At 37.3% G+C, this 11306-nt stretch overlaps 4 protein-coding genes across 4 annotated transcripts; 1 reads left to right on the top strand and 3 right to left on the bottom strand.

Annotated features, from left to right (window-relative positions):
- Window positions 1303–3536, bottom strand: LOC104770267 (protein trichome birefringence-like 11). The gene is made up of 4 exons (XM_010494665.2): window positions 2853–3536; window positions 2224–2613; window positions 1974–2132; window positions 1303–1882 (listed from the first exon to the last, which is right to left on the bottom strand). Exons 1-4 carry the CDS (start codon window positions 3311–3313, stop codon window positions 1501–1503), a joined length of 1392 nt encoding a protein of 463 aa, XP_010492967.1. The 5' UTR covers window positions 3314–3536; the 3' UTR covers window positions 1303–1500.
- On the bottom strand, window positions 4236–5125 carry LOC104770266. The gene is made up of 2 exons (XM_010494664.2): window positions 4939–5125; window positions 4236–4484 (listed from the first exon to the last, which is right to left on the bottom strand). The coding sequence occupies exons 1-2, from the start codon at window positions 5102–5104 to the stop codon at window positions 4411–4413; spliced, it is 240 nt and encodes a 79-aa protein (XP_010492966.1). The 5' UTR covers window positions 5105–5125; the 3' UTR covers window positions 4236–4410.
- Window positions 5220–7566, top strand: LOC109124747 (ATP-dependent (S)-NAD(P)H-hydrate dehydratase-like). Its single transcript, XM_010494663.2, has 11 exons — window positions 5220–5499; window positions 5634–5710; window positions 5811–5920; window positions 6025–6148; window positions 6245–6307; window positions 6395–6558; window positions 6642–6703; window positions 6787–6853; window positions 6964–7014; window positions 7125–7256; window positions 7349–7566. The coding sequence occupies exons 1-11, from the start codon at window positions 5277–5279 to the stop codon at window positions 7374–7376; spliced, it is 1101 nt and encodes a 366-aa protein (XP_010492965.1). The 5' UTR covers window positions 5220–5276; the 3' UTR covers window positions 7377–7566.
- Window positions 7850–10418, bottom strand: LOC104770263 (stem-specific protein TSJT1-like). Its single transcript, XM_010494662.2, has 5 exons — window positions 10063–10418; window positions 8491–8731; window positions 8278–8398; window positions 8066–8175; window positions 7850–7962 (listed from the first exon to the last, which is right to left on the bottom strand). Exons 1-5 carry the CDS (start codon window positions 10263–10265, stop codon window positions 7933–7935), a joined length of 705 nt encoding a protein of 234 aa, XP_010492964.1. The 5' UTR covers window positions 10266–10418; the 3' UTR covers window positions 7850–7932.

Genomic DNA, 11306 nt, shown 5'->3' with positions numbered 1-11306 from the left:
GAAAAGGGTGAACCAGTTACACAACATGTTTCAGAGTCGGAGGTCTCTCGTTGTGCTGCCACTTATGGCACTTTTCTTCCTCTTCATCGCCACAATCATCCCATTGCCTCTCATCCTTTTCACCATCATCATCATCATCATCATCATCATCATCACCACAGTGCCATGTTTTCACGTTGAGTCCAACCGACTGCTGGATTGATTTGAAGATCTTACCTTCGATTTCCTTTCACTTGAGATGGTGTTTAGATTATTATAATACGGATTATTTGTTACCAATGCTATATGCTTGTATTGTATTCCAAAACATTTCTTGAGAAAAGATGGAGCTTTGAGTTGGTTTTCTTATAAATTATAACCATGGTTTGTATTTTTCGCATGATGTGTCTTGGACGTTGGTACCGGTGGAGATAAGAATCTGGTTGACGTGGAAAAGGGTACACAAAATGTTTCAAAGTCGAAGAAAGGTCTCTCTCTCATGGATGTCAAAATTAAAACAAAAAACAAAAGTCTAAGGTTTCTCATGTTCCCTCTTATGGCACTATCTTCTTCATCATCGACATCGATCATCACCATCATCATCCCATATCCTCTCATATCCCTCCCTACCCAATGAATCTAGTCACCAATCAAATTCTCAATAATTATCTTTTTCAATCTAAAATATTTTTTTCCATAAATTAAGCAAATTTTCCAATTAAATTGTATCCTAATTAGATTATCTTCTTCAATCTAAAATCTTTTTCAATTAAATTCTATCCTAATTACTGTCCAATAATGGAATAAAACCCCCCAAGATTTTTACTCACAAAATGAATATACATGTTCGATAAACCATATTAACAACAATTTCTCAAAAAAATTCTTAGAAGCCAAAAGAAAAAAGAAACACATAATGGAAATTATTTATATTCTTCTTATAAGCATAGGTTGTGTGGTTGTGCTTCTCGGATTATGCGTCGTCGTCGTCACCGGTTGCACCGATCACGACGATGAGATGCAGATGAAACTAGTTGACGTGGAAAAGGGTAAAACCTGTTTCAGGGTCGAATTCGAAGAAGGCCTCTCGTATTGCCGCCACTTATGGCACTTTTCTTCTTCTTCATCATCATCGTCAACCCATAGCCTCTCGTCCTTATCATCATCATCATCATCGTCACCATCATCATCATCATCACCGTGCGAGAATTTAACGTGGAGACCAAACCACCATCTGGATTGATTTGAAGAACCTACCTTCGCTTTTTCTATAAAAAAAATTATATATAAATTTATTTTGTATTATTAAAAGGGAAAATAAAGTTCTGCAAGTGTAACATACTCATTGTATACCAAAAACACTTGTGAACTAATAATCTATGATATGATGAGGTCACTCAAATCTTTGAAATTTATACAAAGTTGCTTAACCTAGTCGTCAGTAATTACATATATTCTCCACCCAATCAAAATCTCTCAGCCGTTATAAATCCTGCAACAGCTGTTTCTACCAAAGTTTCATTATGTAAAGTTGTCTGTATCGCCACTGTTTGATCTTGAATAGCCTTCGTGCTTAAGAAACAATGCATAAAGAAGCTCATTCCACGAATCAGGAACTCCAGGAAGACACCAATGGCTGCAGTCTTGCCTGCGGATCGGTGCAGGACCAGCTAAGCCCAAGTAGTACAGTGATGGGTGGCCATCGTTTCTTTGAGCAGCCATCGCTGTTATGTTCAACACTTTCAGCTTAACTGCCTCTGATCTTTTCGAGTAGTAAAAAGACGATGACAAGACATCTTGAAGGAGCTTTATGTGTTCCCATGTCTCTGGTGGAACCAGAGTAACTCCAAAATCTGGCAGTGTCTCCATATGACATGTTCCCCCTGTTCTCCAATCTCCTCCCCTGAATGAAACGAAGACATCAATTGAATGGAAAGCTTTAAGATTTTGATCCAAGAATTCCTGTTTTGTAAATATATATATGCGTGACAAACCTGAAATGCACAGGAGCAAATGTGCGAAAGAAGACCTGTGTCTTGTTTGAATCAACCTCTTCTTGTATCCATCTCATAACAGTCTTCATAGCTCGTCTATGTGCATGCTCTATCTTCATTCTCATTCTCACTTTTTCTCCTACTTGAAAGTAACAACCTCTGCGCAGTCACAAATCCAAAGATCAGTCAGGGAACCAAAACCAATTCTGATTAGTTCTGAGAATGTTAAACAAGAAAGAAAGAAGCTAACCCGCGGATAGTTTTCTCGTAGTTCCACCAATGACCAGTGTTAAACACTAATATATCCGCATCTCTCCACTTGTCAGCAGTCCAATCCATTGTCTCAAGTTTAAGAGTCGTCTTAACCTTTTCTGGATATCCTTTAGGTGGACGGCTTTGGAGAACCAAGAAAGGTGCTCTACAGTATTCAACAGTGCAGTTGTAGTCATGAAACCTGAACACAAAGAAGCCCATGTGCTTTGTGATGGGTCTATTGTTCACTTCGTAAACCAAATTCTTGTTCCTGATAGCAGAAGATAGCATACAGAGAAGAGACTCCCATTGGTTTCTTCCAATTGAGTCTCCTACAAACACTAGCCGCTTGTTCCTTAGCTTCTCCAGCATCAACTTCGCGTCAAATCTAATCCATTTCATAACAAACAAAGGTCAGCTAACTAATTGCAAAGAAGCATTTACTAATCTATGTATGCCAGAACCATTTTCCTAAATCCTAAACTATCTTTAAGGCAAATAATACAAAACTTCGATGACATCACAATGAACACGCATGACAAGAATTTGAGAGATAACAACAAAACACCAAAGAATACTGAAAGCGACTTTAAGACTCTGTAGCAAGCTCTGTAAAGAAGAACAAACCTGGGCAAATCACAATGGTTAGGTTGCCATCTCCACTTGGTATAGAACAAATCAGGTCTGCCAAACTCAGTGCATCTGAATCCTTCATCAAGAAAGGTGCAATCTTTGGACTGATACAAAGGATACGATTCATCCCAAACCCATTTACCATCGAAGACATTACAACCACTCCCACTCTCTTCAAGAAACCCAACTTTGGTGTTGTTCTCTACAAACCCATCGAGCTCCTTAAGCCAAAGGAATCTCTCCGATTGATCCGAAAAGTCATGACTTTTAGTCTTAGCCACGGTTCTGTAATCAAGGTAGAAGAAGCTGAAGACTAAACACAAACCCACCAAGAAAAAACCCAAGACTCCTAGAGATGGCTCGAACACGACCCTCAAACGCTTGAATCTCTTAATCACTACAGAGACTTGCGGCATGGCTTCATCGTCTTCCACAGATGGGTGGTTCTTCGACATCTAAAGAAGAAGAAGAAGAAGAAACTGCAAAAGCTGAAGACTTTATTGTTCTCTCAGTAGATTCAGAAGGAGAAAACGAGTAAGAAGGCTGAAAGAAGCAGCCTTTGGGAATATTAAGCGAGCAAATACAAATCCAAAGGTGTAATTAGCATTCAACTTTTTTCTTGACCCTAGTCTTTGGTTTCGTAAAAAGGGAAAGACTTGGAGAGAGTCTGAGTATGTGTGAGTGAATCGTGCGTGGGGTCCTTTTAACTGGCGGGGTTCCCGTAGATCCAAAAGATGACACACACGCGATCGTGGCGCGTGGCTTAAAGTAGTGAGAGTGGTGGGGCTTAAGACGGCGTAGCTTTTACACTTTTTAGTGCACCATTTAAAACGGTTAATGCGTTTTGGGTTTATTCACCGAATATAGCGTTTTGTTTTTTGGTGTAAATATGTGTAATAGTTTGGTAGACTCAATAAACAAACAGATGGAATCTTGTAAATGATTAAAGAAGAGTAAATTTTATAGATTGTACGCAGCACGAAGCTCAGACTCGAAGCCGTCCATGCCGGAGATTTGTGTATGATGAACAACACATCACATGGTTATTTTGTCTAGGGACAAGATTCAATGTAAGTCAGAGGGTGAGAACCGAGAAGAGGTTGCGTACCGGCCAAGATCAGATTACCTTTTAGTATTATTGTTTAACTAATGATTTTTTAAAGCTAATTTTGTTTTAATGATTTGGTCCAACTTCTTAATAATCATATTTACTCTGTTGCTTCCTCTTGTGCTTCCCAGCCACAGTTCAGTCAATGAACTTTTTCATATAAGCCATTTTGTTACATAATAGAGATTGTGTAAGGTTGCTTTTAGAGAGATCAAAAGATGGTTCATAATCGTAGTAACTTTCAAAAATGATTTAGGCAATCTGTACTATACTGAGATATGATCCTAAGTGATTTGATTATCAAAAAAAGAAGGGAAATAGTGGATAGCTACAGATTTGATGATCTTAACGATGATCCAGGATCAAGATAATAAAGAAGAAAGTTATGACATGGTTCCTCCCTTACACATTCATAGGTTTGTCAAATAAAACTGATTATAGAAACTACCTCTTCTCCTCCCATCCCTCGACATTGTTATTGTCGTCCCACCTCGCTTCTACTTGTTCATCAACAAGATCTGAGTAAGAAAAAGAATAAAAAAATTGTTCACAATCAAAGTTTTAAGTTAGAACTTCCAAATATCCATTGAGACACAACGACTAAAGAACATAGAGAGCTCATTGATCCAAACACTATATGGAAACAAACATCTTCAAGATTTGCAATTACACATTGTTATCAATCAGAACCAGAAGCAATTTTTCATGACTGTTGACGATAAAGGTTGAGACTTTTCTTTTGTCACTTCAACATAAACTGAGATTTCACATGAATCCGATCAAAGACAGATTAGGATTATCCACAAATCTCTAACGCATCCATGAGATAGTAGTTCGAGACACACACTGATAACTTCCAAAGTCTAATGGATCACCAATTAACCAATCAATCACTCACAGCATAAATCTATCTCTTTTGAAACAAACATAAGCAAAGCGATTTGAGAGAGAGAGAGAGAGGGAATACAAAACCTTGTTGTTGTTGTTGTTGTTGAGAAGACTGAAGAGATTTTTCGTATTGTTCAGCCTTTTCAAGGAAAGGCTTGTATCCAAGTTCAAGTGACATGTAACCAAAGGCCAATGATCCCAATACCACCACCGATGATCGAATCGCGTTGTCCATCACCGTCCGCTTCATCTTCTTCCCTCTCTCTCTCTAAAACCTCCGATTCTGAGAAAAAGTCTGCTTTTTTTTTTTTTTTGACCCTTCCCTATAAAATAAATTATACTAACCCTCCGAACGAAGCAGAGGATTCGTTACTCGGTGCTGTATCAGAAGCGGTGGGTTCTGTAGAATCAACGAGAATCTGATGTTGGTGAAACATGGTGTCGTCATTGGTTTGGGACGATTGACTTCTCACTTACCTTCTTCTTCTTCTTCAAGTGTGCTCAGAAGGCAACAGTTTTTGGTACGAGCGCTTTGTGGATCACAAATCATCAGAGCAATGAGTTCCACATCGGAGGCCGACGCTGAGAGTATCCTTAGAACCGTGACGCCATCGCTTGATCCTAAACGACACAAAGGCCAAGCTGGTTAGTACTCTCCTTCGTCTCTACTTAAATTGCTTATGGGTTTTGTGTTTTGGATTTTACAATTGTGTGTGATCTGTAATGAACCAAATTTGGAACTCAAAATTTGAGTCTTTTAGAAATTTGATCTGTGTCAGGGAAGATAGCTGTGATTGGAGGCTGTCGTGAATACACAGGAGCTCCATACTTCGCTGCCATTTCAGCTTTGAAAATTGTATGTAGTTCCGTTCTATTATCCACCACAGCTTCTTTCTTCTATTCAGCTTTGGTTTAAGTGAAGAGAAGACTGGTTTCTTTCTTGTCCATAATTGTAGGGTGCTGATTTGTCTCATGTCTTCTGCACGAAAGACGCAGCTCCTGTTATAAAGAGCTATAGTCCTGAGCTTATAGTTCACCCTGTTCTTGAGGAATCGTACAACATCAGGTGAATGTTCCTGTCAACCTGTATGCTACTTCTAGTGTTTGCAGTGTGATTTTCATTCCGTAGGTCCATCTTCGTAATCTCTATATTTTGTATTCTGGATGTAGTCAACTTAGTGAGGAAGATCAAAGAACAGTTCAAGATAAAGTGCTCGGGGAAGTCAATAAATGGATGGAAAGATTTGATTGCCTTGTGATTGGTCCTGGTTTGGGAAGGGATCCATTTCTCCTGGTACAGATTCCTCTGTCACCGCTTCATCACATTACAAAATTTGATTTCTCAATGCTTTAGCGATGGACTTATGAGTTATGACTTTTTTATTTTCAGGAATGTGTGAGTAAAATCATGCTTCTTGCCAAAAAATCCAATGTTCCTTTTGTTGTAGATGGGGTAAGCAGTGATATATAGTGTAAAAACTGGATCAATTGGTTTTCTTCTTATCCCAAATCTTTTGATTGTTTGATGGTGATTCTGCAGGACGGGCTGTTTCTTGTAACAAACTCCATTGATCTTGTCAACAGCTATCCGCTTGCTGTCTTAACCCCAAATGTGAACGAGTATAAACGTCTAGTTCAAAAAGTGCTTAATTGTGAAGTAGATGAACAGAATGCTGAAGATCAGCTACGTTCTCTCGCCAAACAGTACACAACTTCCCCAGGCTCTCATTTGGTGTTTTGCAATGCAAAATGTGATGATAATAATGTTAGACGCCTTTGTTATTCAGGATCGGTGGCGTCACAATTCTCAGGAAAGGGAAATCTGATCTTATAAGCAACGGGGAGATAGGTGAGAAACTTTTTCATATATATTTTACTTTTCAGTTAAAGAACATTGAGAACGCCAGGTGTGATTTTGTATATTTTATGCAGTAAAATCAGTGAGCATATATGGTTCACCAAGGCGCTGCGGTGGACAAGGCGATATTCTCTCTGGGAGGTGAGTTCACCATTCTTTGATCCAATATCATTAGATTGCTCTGGTTAAGACTTAAGAGTAAAGTTTTGTAGCCACTAAATAGTCGCCTACATGGTTTTGGTTTCATCTAGTGTCGCAGTGTTTTTGTCATGGGCGCAACAGCTTAAACAAGATCCTGAAAGGTATGATACCTCCTTTTATCACGAAGTTTTCTCAATCATTTTTAAGCTCAATCGTTGATCAGTGTTGAGCAAAGTGTTTTTGACAATCTCTGAAAACCAAAACATTTCAGTCCCTCAGAGAATCCAGCCATCTTGGGATGCATAGCTGCATCTGGCTTGCTGAGAAAAGCTGCATCTCTGGCTTTTACAAAACATAAGAGATCAACTCTAACAAGCGACATTATTGAATGTTTAGGGGAGAGGTATGAATTTCTATCTTACTGAAACTGCCACATCAGAAAATTTACAAAAAGTGTTTGTCTCGATCAAATGTTTTTATCTGTTTTTTCGACAGTTTGGAGGACATCTGTCCTGCATCTTAATCTGCATCAACACATGAACTAGAGTTGCCTTGCCTTCTACTACATCTTACTGTCTACGTAAAGCTTCAGAAGCTGTTCCCGTTTCGGTTCTCGTATCTATTTCCCTCACCACTGTTGTCTCTGTATAATAAAATCTGAATGCTGTGATTACGAAATAAAGGTTATAACTCAGATGCTCCAGACCCGTTAATACTACTTCTTACAGATTCATGTAGACAGGTTGAGAATTGTGAGATTTACTAGAGAAACAGTTGATGAACAGAGAGACAAAAGGATCAAGAGAACGTAGATTTTGGTTTAAGAGACATTAACTTATTAGAAACAAGACACTAAAAACAGTAGAAGACAGACACACGGGCTGTACAAAGAAACATAAGACATGATACAACGCTACACACATCAACACCAACCATTGATAACCATTGATAGCTTACAGCACTCTTAGAACAGCTTTTTGTTTTTCTACGTCATTATTTGTTTTTTTTTTTTTTTTTGCTGTTATCAGTTCGAGATTTACGAGAAATTGAACTTGTTTCTTTTTTACTCTCTTTCACTCTCAATCTGCAAGAACTGTTGCACCTTCGACCTGTTCCACCACCACAGTTTGTGTTATGAGCCTCTTTTGTTGTTGCTGAACAAAAAGAATAATACTAAATCTGATTTGTTTTTGAAGAAGAATAATCAATCACCTTGAAGGTGGCTCCCCAAATTTCTTCCTCATTAGCAGGAATGGCAGTGATCTTGTTCTTAGGGTTCTCAAAGCTCCTAAGCCCACCTAACGCCGTCGAGTAATAACAGCCTGCAACACACACATGCACAACCATTCAAAACTCGAAATCGCTTCAACTGAACTTGTGATGCCCCCAAAATCTTTAACTTAAAAGAGTGATGAAAAACGAACCTTGAGGGAAAGAGGCAAGAGACTTGCCACAAGCACCTTTTAGCAACTCAACATCATCAGCAAATGCCACGTACCCATCAGCTGTGATTCCCCAGTACAATGGAACCTTACCAACTTGGTCCTGCAGCAAATCAAGAATTAATTTTCACCACCAAATTCAATCTGTTTTACAGACAAAAAGGGGTTTCTGAGAGGGTTAGAAAGAGAACTTACAGAGGCTACAAACAGAGTGGAGGTTGATTTATCAAATACCACAAAGGCGAAATCCCCACTAAGGTGAGCCACAACATGGTTGGCCGGGTAAGGAGCTCTGTCACGGAGAGTCTTGTAAGCCTCGATGACCAAGAGAACCTCGTTTGCATTCTTTGCAAGCCCGTATTGCTGTTTCAAGCTTCCTAGGTTGTCAAGTGAGCCTTGGAACAAGCAGAATATCTCATCCTTAGCTCCAAATGACCTGTACCAATTAAAAAAAAACAGCTTAAGACAAGCCTATATTTGATTATGTCAAATCAATAGTACGCAAACTAAGGATTAGGACTGTAAACCTATCAAGAGAAAAAGTATTGCAATTATTGAAGTTATAAATGAGGGAGGAGAATAGTCAGAGCGATGAGTCAGCATCGGATCTTAAAGCAGACATACAATTATGAATGTTTTGGAGTTGATATGGGTAAAAGCTAAAGATAGAGTGTGGTGCATCATAGTTTCATAAGGCTATTAATGGTTGTGGGCATTTAATTATATATTGTAGGGTTTGGTGGACCAAACAAAGCTGCCTTAGTAGAGTGGCCATAATATGTCATATCCAAAATACAGTGCCTACAGTTGTAACCATATAGAGATTTTGCGAATGAATTTGGAAATGTAAATTTTTCTTACCCTATGTTGTCTAATTGAGTCATTGTTATGGTTGTTGAAGTTATGTTTGCAAGTGGTTTGGTTGGGACTTAAAAATACTTAGTAACCATATAAATAATCTGAATAAGTGACATGAGCAATTCAGCTAAAATGACTTAATGAGTCATGCATAGGAGGCTTGTGAATCTTTGGTGACTTAAGACAACTCTTATGAGACGTGTCCTTGTGCCACCGTCACCGACAAAGTCAACTACGAAATTTATACTTAAGGGGCAATCTAAATACTAATAAACTTTAAACCGTTTATAGTTAAGTGATACATGATGAATCATCTCTATGATTCACAAGATACTTTTCAACCAACGAAGCTAACTTTACTTGGATAAGGTAACGTACCCAAAGTATTAGTATATTTCCAAATTCCGATCACAATTATCCATAGAAATTAATACGCATATTTCCTAAAAATATACATGATTATAGAAATTTCATTTGGACTTTGTAATTATTATTGTTTGTGGTCCACAGACCAAACCACACCACAAACATACATCACCCTAAGTTAAGTGGAGTGCTTAAAAGAATCACACAATTATGCAAAATCGGAATCTAGTAGAAATAATAAAAAAACAAAGATATCTACAAAATATGAATCTACTAATTAAAATAATTTCACTAATTATATCTTCTTAGCAAAATTATCAAATGAATTATATATGATCCATATATACATGCAAATATGACTTTTTTGTTTTTTTTTAATTAAATTTTGTCAGCGAAATTTGAAAGGCTCGACGATGATGACCTCATCACCGTCGGATCCGATATAATCAGACGGTGAATAAAACTTCGGAATCATCGTAAAAAAAAAGCTAAACCTTCAAAAAATGAAATGAAAAAATAAAACTCGCCGGATGAGAGACAGACCTGGGGCGGAGAGGACTCTCGTTGTGATGGCTGTAAGCAAGCTGAACAAAGTCTCCGACTTGAACAGAAACGGCGGAGGGGTTTTTATCGACGAAACGGTTCACTAGAGTAGCTCCGGTTGTCTTAGGCGACGGAGTTCGGCTTCCGGCAGCCACCAGTTCTTCCGGCGGCGATACTATAGCTCCACTGAAAATTCCCAACATTTTCTCTCTCCGGATGATGATCTCAGCGCTAACTCCAAAAGAAAAAGCTAAAATGCCTAAATGGAAAAATTAAAAATCTGTGAGCTCTCTCTCTGGTTTTAGATATAAACGGAAGAAGACGAGACGAAGGAGAGAGAGAGATAGGATGGGGTTTTAAATACAGGAAAGAAGAAGAAGAAGGAGATCGAGGGTAATTACGTCATTTCATGTCTTCACGAATCTTCTGTATTTTTGATTACACTGAAATTAACGTCAAATACGTAATCGTATTGTGGGAAAAATGTATAATATGATGATGATGATGATGATGATGCACTGGGTCCCACATGGAATCGTTTCTGAGCGTTAGATTCTAATTATTGTGGGACCCAATCATGCCATTTGTGTGGTCTCTTGTCTTATCCATCTCCTTTTTTCTCTTTTTTTTTTTTTTTTTTTTTTTTTTTTTTTGTAATAATAATTACTCTACTCATTCAGACATTTATATCACAAAAAAAAAAGATTAGTCTAATTATAATTAGTGCTGATAATTATCATTTTTAAGGTAAACATAATAACATCCACTTTTCGTAAAAATGAAAAAAGGATAACATAGTGGCCCTGATTGATAACGGCTGTTACTTATGACTGTAAAGACTTTAACTTTAAAATTTTAGCTGTAGAGAATTTGGCTGTAAATGCTTAACTGTAGAAATTTTAAAAACTTTAACTGTTAAAATTTGATTGGTAACAAATACTTTTAAATCGATAACAGTTACTTTTATTATTAAAATGATGATAATAATGATAATAATGAAAATAAAAATAATTATTATTGAAATGGATCTTAAAAGAAAGAGAATAAAATAAGGAAAATTAATTTATAAAAATAAAATTATGTAAAATATATATATAAACTTGTGGAGAGATTTTAAATATAATGAGAGGAAAAAAATAAAGTTTTTATATTTGTTTAATTTTAAAGCCTGAATTTGAGGCTTTAAAAAATCTGAGTAAACAACGAAGAGAAAAAGAAAAATGGCTTACAAAACTTTAAAAAAA

The sequence above is a fragment of the Camelina sativa genome, chromosome 20, assembly GCF_000633955.1.
Source record: "Camelina sativa cultivar DH55 chromosome 20, Cs, whole genome shotgun sequence".
Lineage (NCBI taxonomy): Eukaryota > Viridiplantae > Streptophyta > Magnoliopsida > Brassicales > Brassicaceae > Camelina > Camelina sativa.
Note: the sequence above shows the minus strand (reverse complement) of the source record. Positions and strands in the feature narration are given on the sequence as shown.